Source organism: Metopolophium dirhodum, chromosome 8 (genome assembly GCF_019925205.1).
Source record: "Metopolophium dirhodum isolate CAU chromosome 8, ASM1992520v1, whole genome shotgun sequence".
Taxonomy (NCBI): domain Eukaryota; kingdom Metazoa; phylum Arthropoda; class Insecta; order Hemiptera; family Aphididae; genus Metopolophium; species Metopolophium dirhodum.
The window spans coordinates 28426516-28444402 of NC_083567.1; the positions used below are offsets into that span (position 1 = coordinate 28426516).

A 17887-nucleotide genomic window follows, 5' to 3' on the forward strand; every position below is an offset into this window, starting at 1 on the left:
TACATACCTCTACTCATTATATAGTTGTATATTGTCACTACATACTAAATACTAATACCTACGAATTTATTCGAAAAAAGAAAATCGCATATGATATAAAACTATATAATATAATTGGGCGCAGTGTTATATAAATAATATACCATTATTGTACGCTATACGTTTTACGGTGAAAAATGTAATAGGATAAGACATAAATCGTCAAAGTCGTCGTCGTCGTCGTCGTCGTAGGTACGACCACTGCCGCCGACCATTCGAACCGGTCGGCGGCGGCGTATCTGCAGCCGCACACCGGAGAAGACCTTGACAACGGATACGGTACACCTCTTTTTAGCGCTCTTCCGTGCCGCGATTTTTCTTCCTACGGTTCGCTCGAGCCGCCCCCACCCCGCCGCCACCGACGACTATAGGAACGTGTACAATAATAAAATATTATTATTATTACTATAATACAACGTCGTTCCCACCGCCCGGCGAAAACCGAACGTCCCGCCACTATATAATCTAAACGGATCGCCTCCGAAACCCTAGTGTCTAGTTACCCAAACTCCAAACCGTACACACATTTTACCTCCATACCTGTTTTTTATATTTATTTATTGTTTTCGTACATTTCTGTAAATACATTATATAAATATCGTACACTCGCGCACCGCTGTCGCAGTGTGATACCTGTTGTACACCGCGACTACTACGCACGACGCCACTCTTCGCCGTCTCCGTCACGAACGACGACGACCCATATCACAACTACCTGTTGTACCTCTACATAATATAATATTTATTATATTTTCCGACGTTCCGATTCCGGTTGTATATTTTCCCCGCCGACCTTTTATCTGCAAGTGCCGCGGCGAACGCCAAAAAAATAAATACAAAATGGTTTCCGTACAAAGGGTGAGTGTAAACGATTATTAATAATTGTATTTGTATACATTTTTTTTTAATCTTAAATATATAAATATACATCTTTTTTTGTAAGCGCGGTAAACTACAAGACCGATTACTCTAAAATACATAGGTAAAAAAACATATGCAAATAAAAGTTGTAGGATAATGTAACAATGAAATCAAATTATATTACATTAAAAACATTATGCATATTTCACTTGTTGTGTCCTTTTGTTTTTATATCTGGTTGTTCATATTTTTAATTCACGTTTAATGCAAATGTAATAACTATTAAAATGTACAAGCAATCGCTACACGTGGTTTTGAATACGATGTTTTTTACTAAACGATTTATTCATTGATCCTTATTCTTTAAACGATATTATAGAATTTATTTAATTACGTAATTACGTGCATACACAAACGCAATTTAACATTGGTCAACATCACGGAATGAGTAAATAGGTTTCGTGCATTTTAGAATAATATTACATACGCTGCCTACTTATGGAATTTCGGGCAAGTGATACTTTTATTCAAATATTACTGATTTAACTATAATAACAATAATTATTACAAATATCTTACTCCCATTGGAAAAATAGCACATTAACGATCCGAACGGCCATCAGTCTATAATTATTATTGTGCTTAAGTATATCACATTAGTGAAAACTATTTCGTTTTCATTAATCGTTTTAAGCTGCAAGGCTGCGCGTAGTACATAATATGTAATGGATAGTACCTACCTACATTGTACATAATATTGTTATTATTATTAAGTCATCCGATATTATGTTGTTAATATACGACGCGCGTACGACCAGAAACGAAATCGGACAGAGCGGCAATTTTCTTTTACACCATTCGACTTTGAACGATACACGCAAACCGATGGAGGATTTATGGTACGATTACCGTGGGTATGCCCAACATTATTTAGTTCATATCGGACAGACGTTCCGAGCCAATAGGTCTAGAAAATGCGGAAATTCAGTAGCGTCCAAATACTTTTGATCCATTACATCCTCGAGGCCTTTGAATAAACCCGTCCATCACGCTACCCCATACGACCCGTGTACGCATACAGAGTGTTCAACCACGCGTGTTTGCAGTTATGGCATATTATACCTACGCAAGAAGAGTTATCACTTACACAACGCTATTCGATCGAAACAAAAAATTGTATCTCGATAAACGCGATAAACACAACTGGCGCAACATATAAATAAGTAATAATTTTCAAAAAATAACGATCGGAAGCCACGGGACAACTTTATAATAATTATATGTTCATATTATAATGACATCGCAGCCGAGGCGTAATATTCTCGAAATTCGCGATCGAGTTCGGTTCATATACCTACCTACATTATTATTATTATAAGTACATTGTAAATATATGTCATATTCTATATTAACGTGTCCTTTATACACGCACTCTTGCACTCACGCTCGTAATACGATAATAATATCCCATTTAATGGTATCCATTACACATTTCGCATTTTGGCCGACACGTGTGAAAAACGCCACCGCAAAGCTATATTATACATACTATATTATTATGTACATTGTATGTATATATGTGTATATTTTTAATATGCCGCACGTATGCCGGCCGTCAATACGTTTAATAATAACAATAATAATAATAGTAATAATAGTAATATAATGTCCACAATATGTGGACATATGTATTTAAGGCGGTTGATGACATAATAGTATCACGTGATCTGCAGTAGGTACCTTAAATGACAAGGTAGAGCAGTGGTTCTTAACATTTTTTGAATGACGGAACACTTAATATTTTATAAGATTTTCGCGTTTATGTACGTTTTCAAATTGTATAATATACTGAACAATGCATGTATAACACAAAACAGTTGCATACAAATTACAAATTACACAATTAAAATTAATAAAATCGATAAAAAAAATTTCACAGTTTTACAATATTTTTCCTCCAATTTTAAAACGTTGACGGAACACTTGTTCCAAGTTCAAAGGAACACCGGTTAAGAACCACTGAGGTAGTGTGACTATATAATATCGGTCGTTATAAACGATATGACGAGCCTTCGTGTCACACACAAACACATGTGTGCTCGTATACGCACTACGCGTAGGTAATTTGCTCGGCCAGTGTTTCGACACGGCGTTTTCTTTTCGAGTGAAAAACCACCAATCAATGCCGACCGTCGGTCGCGATATACATATAAATTACACGCCGTCTCGTCTGTCTCGTTGCAGTTGTAAGTCGGTACGCCCACGCCCGTGCGTGCAGTGTGTACGGATAAACGGCTTAAACAGCTATACCTATATTATTATACCTATCCGTTTCGCGGTTGTCCCGGGGCTCGCCGTCGTCGTCGTTTTTCGAAATATTTTTGGTTTTTTAAACCCGCCGCCGCGGAAAATCCGTTACGAAACACACGATATAAAAATATAATATCATACCATCCATATGGGAACCGGTGCGACGGTCCGCGAGACACGCACGTCGCCGACGACGACGTCTGAGCGAAAGCTTACAAGTTACGATACCGCGGTATAATACACAACAGATGCTATATAATAATGGCACGTACCTATATACCTATAAACATCCTACGGACACCAGTTGCGTCTCGTCGGCGGACGACGACGATGATGTTGCGGTCGTTAAAAATGGCAATCTTTCATACAGGTTTAGACACTGCCGTCCGTGGAGAGAAAAAAATCATCGCGATTATCTACAATATTATACTCTTGTGCCCCCCGACGATCTAGTACGATCTATTTAGATGCGATCGCCGCCGTCACGCGTTAATCACGCCCGGGTTCGTCTGCGTTTCGGGTTTTATCACGCACGTCTGAAGGAATAACGATCTTTATATTATTTTTATTACATATTATAGGTATAATGCTGCCTACCCGTCGCAACGTTTTCACAAAGTAGTCAACCCGTTTCAGACGACCATGTCGTCATGCTACTCGGTAAAAAAATGACGCATGCAAGGTTAGGATCCATATTTTATAAGTGTCTACACTCGTTATTTCGAAAAGTCATATCTTTTTTCGAAAATATTATATACTTACATAATTTGATGTCATTGCTAAGTATTGAAACATTCCGAAAAATATCGTCCTTCGGAATATTAAATTCAAAATGTATGTTGTCATTCAAAAAACAGTAAAAAATTCAAAAAACTGATAACGGTAAAAATTGAAATTATTATAATTTTTTTTTCAAAATTGTTGTTTTGCAATGATATAAAATCATGTAAAAATAAGTTAACATTTTTGAAATATAATGAGTGTATACACTTAAATGGATCACATCGTATGCGCACATAGAATATCATCATGTGTTGTTTGAGCAGTAACGCAGTACTGAGTACCTATATTATTAAAGAAGGTCCTCGAACCAGAGATTTCGTCCGATAAAACTATATCGGACAAAATCTCGTCTGCTGCAATTTCGTGTAATATAAAACAATAATATAATTACGCGTTCGTAATTAGACAGGTCGTCGTCACTGCCGTATCGAATAAGATTCGTTTTCATTCGATTTGATATAATGAGCGTTACGCGACGAACCGTAGATAATTATAAAATATATATTATATTATTATGACGACAAATCAGCGCTCGCGGGACGCATCGATTTAGATATTCAAAATAATACAAACGAGACGTCGCGAAACGAATACTTTAAAGACGTGTCGTGCAGATATAGTTGGCCTGCAGCGAGAGGAGTATAATAATATTATAGTATTATAATATTATTCTGTAACACGCTCGTTATAAAATATCTGAGAAATCGAAAACCAAAAATTTTTTTTACGGTCTTTCGAGTTTCGATATGCAAGTATTATATAGGTATACTATATTGTATGGACGCAGTTCATTCTACAAGTAGACATCATCAACATTTAAATAGTTTTCAACGCCTAAAAATGATATTTTAGAAAACAATATTTCACTTTATTGTTTACAATGCTATGAACTATTTTAGACTTCACTAGGTTATCGATAACGTTTCCCGTACACATTTCGAGCTGACGAGATTGCAGTAGGTGTAATATTACAATGCAACTGTTATATTTGTTCATCTCGCGGTAACGAACCGTTAATTTTATCATATTCCAGCGAGAATGGCAAATATTTTTTTAATACCGGAACTAATTCGTGACACGCGTCCTTCAAAAGTCAATTTTTAAAATATGTCGTTTACAAATCGCGGAGAATTGTCAGACGTAGATATAGTACAATAATTTATATATGATATTATATACCTATAGTGAATGGATAAATTTAGGAAAATCGTAATGAAAGTACTGCGAGAAATGTGCATTGAATACCTGCAACTGCAACTTTATATATTATTAATTCTTTAATGATCATATTATTATCGATTAAGTTATTTGAGTAATTATTATATATCATATTACATGAGTGTCGATTCGATTTCTTCATCGAGGAGGACGTTTGAAACAAATCTATAAATCGTTCGGAATCAAATATTCTATAAACGAGTACACTATTCAAGTCTTCTCTATACGAAAATAATCACTTAATGATCGCGGCGCACAAGACGTGTACACAACTACATTCAATATTTCAATCACTATTAGATACAAGTATGTTATGTTTTACTCTGACATAACTATGTACCTAGGTACCTATTATATTCTACAAATGATAAATATATATTATATTAACGCTTTAAGCGCGATCGCGTTTCCAATTGTGTCCTTTATTGTGTTTCAAACGGTTTCGGTTATTATTAAACACGCGATGAATGGAGGCATATAGTTGGTCATACATTTCACCTGGACTCTTCTGGCCAGTCGAACAATTGCGTATATGTCCACGGAGTGAATACAATAATATAATACCCGACACCCGTACATACACGCACCTATAAATATATAATATAGGTAGGTCCGCCCGGCGCCTAGGAAACCCTTAGGACTTTCTCTGGCAACGCGAAATTCGTCGTCGTCGTCGTAGTTGTTGAAAGAACTTGTAAAAACTTGACAATATTATTATTATTGTTATTATGTTATATACATTATTCTACATGTACATAATACAGTAATATGACCATGACACACACTCACGGTATGCGCGTATGTCCCAAGTACAAAATATATAATAGTACCTATACCTACCTATATGGTACTCATTTATGCGATTGCCACCCGTGTTACAAAATGACAAAATTATCCGTCAGAAGATTTCGTTGCTCATCCGCCGCCAAACGTCCGAGGCCGTCCGCTGCTATAATATTATGTAGTTAAAACTTAAAACGAGACTTCGTTATCAAATCGTATTATTACCGTTATAATAATTGTGTTGTATACGGCAATCAGCGACCGTAATCATTATGTACAATGTTATATTATTATACTCTATTTTCTCAGCAAACGATGCGCACCAATCTCCCTTTGATCTGTATAATATTCCGTTTGCACCACTGCGATGTACATGTTTTGTAGTATTCCGATTGTGGTTTGTTTTTTTTTCTAATGAAAAATATCGCTTATAATAGTTGACGAGTATAAAAAATGTGCGACGTAATATTACAAAAGTATTTATGCGTATATTGTATATTATTATTGGGTAACAAATCATAATAATAAAAATATATGGGTAGTATAGATTGTAGATATGTGAGCGTTTTCGCGAGCTGTATGTCCACACATATATATATATTATATTATATGATTATAAATTTAATAAAATAAATACATTCCTCGGTTCGGTCGAAATCTAAAATATCGATATCTCACAATAATTTATGTAAAAATATACAATATTATAAATCATTCGAAGTGAATACATGCATTGATCATATCCCCACTGAAACCATTCCTTGTAAAGATGACGATCGATCAAAATTAGCACACTGTACGCTCTATAACGTGGTATTTATCCGCGGAAATATTACAAAAAAAAGTAAAAACACGAATAGCTCTTGGTCTCTTATTACACAATGTACCTATACCTATAGCCAATGGTATAGACGTCTACTGTGTGGTTACGACAAGTAGTTATCCTTTAAGTCTCCAAATAGAACTATTACCTAGTTTCATTACAACAGGGCGAGCCCTGAGTATAAAACGACACGTCAACTGCAGCAGCAGTTGATGACCGATTGAAAAATTTACATAATTTCACTATATATTATAAAGCTCGCCACAAACGTATAGAAAAATAATAATATGCACCTTGTACATGGCATACTCACGAATGTTCCAAAAATCATAAAACACCAACGGTGACGTCATATTTTGTTATTGTTCTTTGTATACCAAGATAATGAATCGATTGAATTCTTTTCGTCACTGGTCCCTTTCTGGGTTTTTTGGCGATTTATTCCGCCGTTGATATTATAATATTAATGTACTTAGGTACGTATCATTTTATAAGCTCGACGATTGTGGATTTCGAGAGACAAATTGCAAAAAAAGAAAGTGTAATATAAAATAGGAGTGAGATGCTCCTAAGGGCTATAATGATGTATTACAATTTTATAATATATTATATTAATGTGATTGACAGTCGCGTGAATCTTCGTTCCCTCTGAAGCGAGACTGGATATTATGCTTTTAAATTTTAATAATATCATCGACTCCATAAATATTATATTATACATAATAAATTACGCCACACTCGTAATAATATAACATAATATAAAAAGTATTAATTTGTTTTTTTTCCATTCTGCGATTTATTGCGCGAGTAAAACGTTAAAATATAATTACGTATTTTATTTGTTTTTATCATCTTGAGCGCGTCCAACCGGTTTGCGATCGAATCCGGCAACGTTTCGGCGGGAGATTACGCTCGCGGAAATCGAAAAAGCTGCATTCCATTAGTATCTTCAGGTATATAATTTAATATTTCATATTATGAACACTCAGTGCCGCAATGAGATAAATATAAATGATAAATACAAATGATAAATAGAACACGAGCATCGTTGACTTCATGATTATTGCAAACGTTGCATGTGATCGATAAACGTTAAGGACCTGTACGCAACGAGGTGAACAGTGGTGAACGGAGATGTGTGGGAGTCGGAGCTTTGGTACAGTCATAGTTATTAAATTGTTTTGTCAAAATAAGAAATTTTTTAAATTTTTTATGAAATAATCGTTAAGCCGATTGATTTATGAATTTCTTTATTTATACATAATATAAAACTATAAAAATACAAAAGCTTTCGTATTACAGAAATAACATATATTAATCAGTTTGATCTAAGTAAAATGTATTGATTCAAGTCTTAACTTTTAACATAATTTTTTAGAAGCTCTGATAAAATTTGGCACGCTATTATAAATCATTATTTTCGAGTGCAATTTATGGCCTTCCTCCCCATTTTTACTATCCATCACTGCAGTACTGCACCATCATCAATTTTCAAACCTATCTATTGCGAGTATAACCCGGTGGACTACACCTACTCCATCCGGTCTATATATATATATATATATATATATAGCCGATCTTGCCGCATCATCAACCATTCCAGACACATTAAGCTGCAAAATTTTCTACACCTTACAGTCATGCCGCCTATTGTTTACGGTAAAATAACATATAATATAATTGTAATATCATGAAAATAATTTCTTTGGGTCGATCGCAGGACGTCCACGTGCAGTCGTACGCAGGGCGTGTGGCAACGCTGCATATTATATAGGTACACATAATATTATATTATATTATAATAATATACGACGTGACACGCATCCACACGTAGTCGTTGTTATAATATAGGTGCACATTGTACAAGACATAATAATAATAATAATAATGATAATAATTAATAACATAATATTATATTATTATACATCGTATGGGCATTGTGTTACCGTTATTATTGTGTCGTTGGGAAAGGTTGTTTGTGCAGATCTCGTACGATGAACGACGATACGCGTACATGCAGATAATAATAAGACCTATAGTCTTGCCCGACATTGCCCCATGGAAACAGCGGTTTTCGGTTTTGTGTGTCAATGTTATACACGTACCGCGAAAGAGCGCACGTCAATTTCACGGCAAATCGTTTACGACGACGACGACGATAATGACTGAGATTTAACGTCACACGCGACGGATAAAACGCTGGACACGAATATGTTGGAGATACCTATACCTAGGTACAAACAGTACCTATATACCGCGTTACCGCGACCGCAGACGATCTCCACCGCGTAATATTTCGGTAATATCATTATAATGTTATGTCACGCGTTGTATTACCAGCTACTATGTATATTATTATAAAATTCAAATCCGTTTCCGAAAGAATTTCTTAAGCACACACACATACACATATATAATATTACGAACCTATATTATGTAAATATCATAATATAGCTACTTTTGTTTCAGCGAAAGTGACATTAAAACACACTACAGTACACCGCGCGTATAGTATACACTACAGTACACCGCGCGTATAGTATATTCGTGCATTATATTTAGGTACATTTTATACGTCTTCAGAGTATATCCGGACGAAGGATTAAAAATGTATATTTATGATATTATATTATATAAATATTTTATGTGCTGTGTCCGACGAGTGTATACTTTGCTGGGCTAATGGACTTTTGATCGATTATTATTATATACCTATACAATTGCGGAATTATCCAGATGTATTTTTTACCTCTCCTCGTTTTTTAACGACAAAACACGCATAGGTATAAGTGTATAACATATATATAATAAAAATCAAGAAAATGGTTTGCGCGTATGCGCGCGCGCGTATAAATACTCGTTATTGATGTACGAATAATCACATTCGGTATTTTCTACTTTCGTTTTTGGCGACAGACAAATCGTTAACGACACGTTTTCGATTCGATTTACTGCGCTACCGCTGCAATGTATAATAATAATAATAATATTATTATATATTATTATTATTATGTATAGGAAGCGTAAGACGGGAAACGCGTAATGTTACGTGACCAGTTTTCTATAGCTCTGCGGCGCTGAATATCGCGTTTTTGACTATTTTCACGTTGAGATTCACTGCAGCAGACGACGCGTTTTATCTCATATAATATATAATATTTATTTAACGAGACGGGAATTTAGCGTTGTTGTTTATGATCGTTTATGGAGGTGTTGTCCAAACGCCTCGGGACATGAATAAAATAAAATGTCAAAATTATATTAATATATTACGTCATGATATTATGTAGAATAATCACAAAAATGCAGGTAGGTAATTACTGGTTTGGGACTCTCACGCACGCGTATATTATACAGATCGAATAGGACTTTTCAATATCCCGTTCCCGTCATTATCGTCGTGCCACGAATGATAGTGATACAATTGTTCTAAAAGTACCCTAACTTATGCGTGTATAATATTATAGTTTCGAACGTATATCGTCTTCGTCGCAGTGGCAAACTGACAACGATCGTCTCGTAATATTATTATCTTATATTGTTCAAACGCGCAATGATAGCCATGATATGCCCAATACCCGAGACCGATGATTTTTATCACATATTTACACCTCGTCTAGACAATCCTGAAATCTGTGTGCTCCCATTTCCATCTGTCCGACGCGTACACAACAACGACGAGCTGCATAATATACGCTTAAGTATTATATTTTAACGACGTCTCAATGATCTGCAATGCAGACTCATGCACATACAACGTATAAGTCACCGACACAACAAAGTAATTTGTTTACATATACGTATATTATGTTATATCGTACGGTTTTTACACCAAACACCACTGCACGGCGTGTCCGTTTTTCGATTTCATGCACACGAATAATAATATAACGACCGCGTGAAATCGTATAATAAGTATAATAGTGAAATATTATAAGCTGCCATATATTATAATAATATATTATGATAGGGATTTCCAGGGGGCAGACGCGATACTGGGCGGCGATGCGCATCGCACGGTTGTCCGCGATTCTCGAACGACTCGCGGCGTCGTGTACCTAAGTATACCGTAATATACCTATAATGTTCACGCGGTTAAAACCGTGATCGAAAACCGATAGTCGTATGCGGATTATAAAAGACTGCAGGGCCGAGCGAGGAATACAATTTAATATGCAAAAACATATTTCTGCATATAGTTGCCCGCGCGGTATATGCGCACTGCACCTTTACACGATATAATATATTATAACAGGCGATTGAACATTATATAATACATTGTATTTAATAATACATCCTCCCACGATTGATTTCAAACTGTTAAGTCGGTCAGATTTTCGAAATTCTCTCAATCTACTTCGACTTCATAAGTGAGGTTGGACGAGCTATTAGAAGCATACTCATATTTTTAGTGGGGTCGAAATCATTACGGGCTTAAAATGAGTTTCAAACAAAATAATACGATTTCGGCAACCCAGCATATAATATATTAATATATAATAAATACCATTTGATATGTGTATAAAAGTACCATTTTTTTGCCTTATTTGAAATATAATAAGGATGCTTTCTAATTCGAAATAAATATAATTTTATCGAGCTTATTCCTAACTTATATAAGGTTTAATTTATTTTTATTAGTTTTAAATTAATGACGATCGAATGAGTGAGGTAAACTTTCTATAAATCCACTATCCACATTAATATAAACAAACTATACATACCTAGGAAGCTATATGTTATAATATATATCGACACGCCGATGTACGTGTACAATAATAATAATAATATTTCTATATATTGGCAATACGAATCCTAAAGAACGAATAGTTTTGTAAGTACGCGTTTTGTTCGTATTTCTCTCGCCTTATCGTCGCGTAGTTTTCGTCGTCGTCCATTTATCACAGCAGACATTTTACGCGTGGGAGCAGCCTTTTATTAAAAAATTGTAGGTACACGTCCGTCCCAGTGACACCTATATATATACGTACATACATATCTATATATTATTATATATTATATTGTCGTCGACATGGTATTGTGATATATATAATATATATATATATACAAATGTATTATACCTCCGCGTCGGTCGTTGCAGCTCGGTATACACCCCGGTCGGTCGTTGTTAACAAGATCGCGGTAACGCCTCTGACACACGCGGTCTACATGCATAATAATATGTATACGTATCGCGTCCGCGGCGCCATAAATATTACCGTATAATAATAATGCGAGAAAAAAATATAAAAACGCGAAATAAAAAACGGACACGAGCGAAAATCGTTACGCATAAATTTATACGTCGGATCCCGTCGATTTTTACACAACTCACGGTCCCCGCAATGCCTACGCGCTCTACTTGCCACTCGTACGACGACGACTAATAATAATACGCACACAACATATACATTTATATAATACATATAATAATATATGTATATATTACGATTATATTATGCGGATTGCAATGTGCAGCGCGCGGATGCAATATAATAGTGCACGGGTCATATTATTATGTTATTACTTGTTGGTTGTTATATTGTGTATTTGTGTGTATCGCGTATAATTTAAGGTGCAGGCTGTAGATAAATAAATAGAAGTAGGTAGGCACACCGGACTTACCGCGCGGTGTATGCACTATATGCCGTAGTTATTATGTAGTACTGAAATTACGACAACGCGATTGTTACATATTGCAATTTGTAACAGTATACCTATACAATTATACTTTTCTGAAATCCAATAGAAACTGCAGTTTTCTCGTCAAATAACCATCGTATATTATGTATATAAGATCATTAAAAATTAAGATGATGACACCGACAGTACTTAAGTCTACATTGTTTACACAATATACATTTTAAATAACGAAAAATCACAGATATTGTATTTACTCGAAATTTGATAATAGGTTAATATTATTCTTTCTGATATTAAAACTAACGAACTTAATATCCTGGTTCAATGAATCCTCAAGCTCCTCGGGCCATCCATTCATCGTAATAAAATTAAATGATCGTAAAATATGTAATATTGTTATATTATTATGCCGGTATAGCGAATAACGACAAAAATATTATATTATGACGTGTGTTACTTTGCGTGACCTTTCGAAGAAAACAAGTTTCAGTCGATTTCTGATGGAATGGATTTATCACGTTCGGACCTATCGTTCGCATGCGAACACTGCAACTGCTCACAAATTATCTTATAAAATATTACCGTAACTCTGTATAATAAAAGGTTTTTTTTTGACACCATACCTCCATAAGACATTTTATTTTGTTTTTCAATGTATTATTTAAAGCTACTACATAAATTAAAATAATAATTGAAACTTCAAAATGAATGATAATAATAATTTCTGGCTACAAACATTTGTTTAAATACGCTGACATGTTCACAGAACTGAACTGAAAATATAAACGGATGCAAAAATGAAAATGATTATATTATTTTGTGATTTTACAACTCTGCTTTCGTTTACAGGTGTTGATCGTGCTGTGCGTCGTCCTGTGCCACCTGATGATCGCGTCAGCTCAATTCGAATTCAGCGACTTCCTGTCCAATGTCGAACAACAGTCCGGCAACCGAGACCCTAGAGAAAACCGAGGTGAGTTTAGAAGAAAATAATAAGGTGTAAAAGAGAAATCTTTCTAAATCAACATTTTTATTTTATTCCATTTTCCCTTCTCCCGGGAAAAAAACAACAGGTCCAGTTCTGTTCCCTGCTACACAACCCGGTTCCGAGACCAGCGGCGTGGTAGTAGGAGCTTCGGGATTCGGATTCGTACCCCCCGGCGGTAACAACAAACGTAAGTGATTTTAATAATATTAATTATTGGTACACAGATATTGGAATTCACTCAATACGAGTGGCTTGTTGTCGTGTTGACAGTTGACGTTTTAATATTAATCGCTGTTTAATCGAACAATAATTGGCCAAATTGACTTGAAAAAGGCGTCCATCGTCTGCAGGAAACTCGACTATGCGCGCGCACACATTATCATAATATACTTATGTGTTAGTTACGTATAGCAAATTTGCGATGACGCAAAATTTACGTACGTCGTCACCGTGAATAGTTGAGCATTTTTTTTCCATTACCGTTGTGAAAACCCACGCGTTTTCGAATCAAAAGGACATTCTCGAGTTTTCCGACTGTAATATCTCACTGTACCGTTGTAATAATGTATCGATAAAAATAGACCAAGGGTCGTGTGCATGTGCATACGATAGTCATAAATTGGGCGAATAGATTTTGCAGGGTCGGATTCCGTCCAAACCCCAAGGTCCAAAGATTGTGCGTCTTTAAGTCCGAGGGACCGCGACGGGTCTATAATTAAATCGGTTCGTCCTTATTCGACGGTTACGTAATGACAGTCGTCACAAGTTCACAACCTCTGCAATCGCTTTCGAAAAGTTGGCCGCTGGAAATTTCGGCACGCATTCTCCGAATATATGGCGAATAGCTGACCCGCAAGCGCATATATATTGCCGATACGTCGCGCCCAATTATGTATTATATATATATATATATATATATATATATACTCCGGTTATGTTGTTTTCAACGGTTTTTGGGTCACAAACGGTCATCGCCGACATTTATGGTTATTACTATATACATATTATGTAGAATATACGGTCTGCTGTAGCCCATATAAATATATAAATCGCCTATATATTAGTGCCGAACGACTGGCGAGAGGATTATTAGTGTTCGCAAATTGTTCGGATAGTTTCCACAGCAGCACTACGCGGCATATTGCGCGTGTAATATAACAATATATATATATACAATATACATGGTACACTTTACGATGACTGTTGTGCGCTCTATTGACTCCGCCGGGGACGATGGGGTCGGTGGTAATTATATATTATATGCGTAAGGGACGCGGGCAGGAATGTTGCAGCGGCACACAGAAAGCTTTCGGTAGCCGCCGGTGTTTAAGGGTGCGCGGAGGTATCGTCGTGGGTGTGGGGTACGGGCCCGTGACGAGAGGTTAATTTGGATGAGAGAACCGAACTCAAAGGGCGCGATCGCAGCAATAATACGTCCGACCGCAGAAACTGCTGCCGCGGAGTGTACGGCATATTATACATATATACAGTGGCAGCCGATATAAGTCGTCTTTTGCGGATGTTATTGAATGTGTATAAGGCCGACGGTTTCGGACCGGGCGCGAGCGGATCCTGCGTCCGCCCTTTGCCGGAAACAACCCCTTTGTGGAACGCTCGGGCGGGCAGCGGGAGACACGATAGACGCGCGCTAATGAAGACGACCGGCTCGGTGAGATGTTGCAGCGCCGACGTTACATATTATTATTATTATTATTACTTCGAGTAATATAGGACGAGAGGAGCCAGTTCGGGCCGGATATTAATGTTCGGGTTACGAATTCTGCCGGGACACTTCAAAGCCGAATATTATCATTAATATTATTATTATACGTTGTGAAACTATACTCGCGAGTTTCTGCGGCCGAATAATAATATGTATAATGATTACGACGCGATACTATATATTATTATGATAATAATATAACGATTTTTCACTCGGCCACCCCCGCGTAACGATAGTAATATATAGCTGTAGTACTTGAACAAACTAGGTGTGCAAAAGGTCGAGTTTTGGACGTTTTGGTTATTTTATTAATTATTGGTACATGTCATACCTTTATTATCGTCATGATCTTCTCAATCCGCAAAGACGTTAGCCCCCCAACCAACGATATAATAATATAATGGGGGACGGAGTGGCCGACCCAAGTTCGATACCTCGGCCACGGGTGGCATTTTGCTTCGGGCAAGTCACGGTGTCCGGAGAACAAGTGCCGCCATCCCCCCACCCAGGGCATGGCAGAAACCTACGAGTGCTCCATTAGAAATTCTGCCAAAACACAACACACACGTTTACCAACCTACCCAATTTAAAAAACCTACAGTTCCCTCCCCCACACTCGATTACCTATGTTGCCGCGGGTTATCCAATAAAAAAAAAAAAAAAATAAAAAATAATATAATATTATATATGGTAGAACCACACTACAACGTTTGTATATTGTTTATTTGCAGAACCACAAGGCCAAAACATCTTCAGCTTCTGGTGATGATGACGAGATCTGATAACGAAACACAATATGCAAGTCGATTGAATTTCCTAAGCGTTTCGCCCGGCAACGGATAGCAAATATATACTTGTCAATGCGAGATCTCCTCTACAATATGATAATATTAATAACACAAATTAATAATAATAATAATTATAATATACTATACGCACTACATTATAAACATTATATCTGTACACACATCGATGTAAAACAACAAATTCATAAATAATACAATATAGGTATACAAATATAAAGTATAATATTATATCGGTATACGTATATACACGAGCGGCAATAATATCGTGCGCACGATTTTATATACATCAAATGCACGCCTTGTATTATCTGAATTTGTACAGGTATATAATATTATATAGGTATAATAGGTATACTCTAGGAGTTTTCTTAATTTATTTTATTACTATTGTACATAATTTACAAGTCTCTATTATGTCTAATAATTTATTTCATAGCGTATAATATATACATATTACATATTATTATTACAGCCGTCTTAGGTTAGTTACCAATTATTATTAAACATTTATATTATACTATATAATATTTATATATAGATTTATCATATTATTATTGTATTCTATATAGATATTGTCATTTTAAGTGTAAAACAATAGGTATGTATTTGTGGTGACCGTGTTTACGCGTATCCGACTACATAGTATACTTACCTATACATATTGTACAATTTTGCAGTTGTATGCATACAACAATAACAAAATCGTAAAACAACGAAACATGATTTTATTGCAATAAAGTTACTACTATATATTATTATAATCGTGTTGAAAAACGTGTGAATTTATTCAAATCGTCTCCTTTTATCTACCCAGTATCATTAATTACCATCACTATATAGGTAATGTCTTTTATACTATATTATAATTTATAATGATACTACATGGAAATAATATGGCATAATAATATATAATAATATAAAGAGACGATATCCTATAATATTTATGTTTAACCATTTCATGGGTGTACTATTACATATCATATAGCGGCACTGCAGGCATTGTGGTGATAAGTCGTCGCTGTTATCAACGTGTTGATTCAACACTTTGACGATCGATTAAGTTATTATAACTCACAGAGGAGAATAGACAAAATTAAACATAATCGGCAAAAGTACAATGGTCTTTAATTTTTTGGATAATTTTAGTTTTTGAAATCTTGGTTTACGATAAACTCGCTGTTGGTATAACCAATGAACGAACAATGCTCATTTATGTGTATCATATATTATAATACATTATAAAAGTCCCACTATCATCGCTTCAACGGCAGTATCTACAATTCGCATCCAATTATTATTTACTTCCACGGAATATCTTACAACCGAGTTATATTCTAGTTTTAACTATACGTAAATTAAAATTGCTGCAGCTGCAGTGCGCTATTGTAGACCACAAAGAATAATAATATTACAAAAATCGCATAAATAATTCAACTCGTATACCCGCTCGGTGTACGCGATTACGTGCGCACACGCCGCCAACGGTAATCAAATTCAGTTTTGACATGAGAAAACAAGTAAAAAAAAAAAAAAACCCGGAACCAGCAGAAAAATAATAAACTGTTATCATAATACCTACAATATAATATGTATAGAGACGTACAGCCCATTACAGGACATCGTACCTATTACTATATTATACAACACTGCGAAACAACAGCGAAAATATGATTTCCAACGTTTGCAGTTATGCCGTCATCAGTATATGACAGCAACAGTGGATCATGGAGTCGATCAACTTTTTTATAGGAGAGAGGATCGGTGTACAAAAAACCTGATTTATATAGGCACAAAAAAAATTACGTTTTAAGGTAGGTAATAAAAGGTAAGGTTTGTATGTAAAAAAATAATTTTAAACGAAACTCGAGTTCCCCAAATTCAAAGGACTCTATGTTTATGCGCAGTTACAT

General features: G+C 35.6%; 1 protein-coding gene across 1 annotated transcript; it reads left to right on the forward strand.

The window, feature by feature from the left end:
* The first annotated feature begins 513 nt into the window (after positions 1-513).
* LOC132950930 (uncharacterized) lies at positions 514-16738 on the forward strand. The gene is made up of 4 exons (XM_061022560.1): positions 514-897; positions 13310-13433; positions 13534-13635; positions 15903-16738. Exons 1-4 carry the CDS (start codon positions 880-882, stop codon positions 15935-15937), a joined length of 279 nt encoding a protein of 92 aa, XP_060878543.1. The 5' UTR covers positions 514-879; the 3' UTR covers positions 15938-16738.
* Positions 16739-17887: the final 1149 nt, after the last annotated feature.

Coding starts and splice junctions, on each gene's coding strand:
- LOC132950930 (XM_061022560.1), top strand. Junction 13,434..13,533: donor AGACCCTAGAGAAAACCGAG/GTGAGTTTAGAA, acceptor AAAAAACAACAG/GTCCAGTTCTGTTCCCTGCT. Junction 13,636..15,902: donor CCCCGGCGGTAACAACAAAC/GTAAGTGATTTT, acceptor GTTTATTTGCAG/AACCACAAGGCCAAAACATC.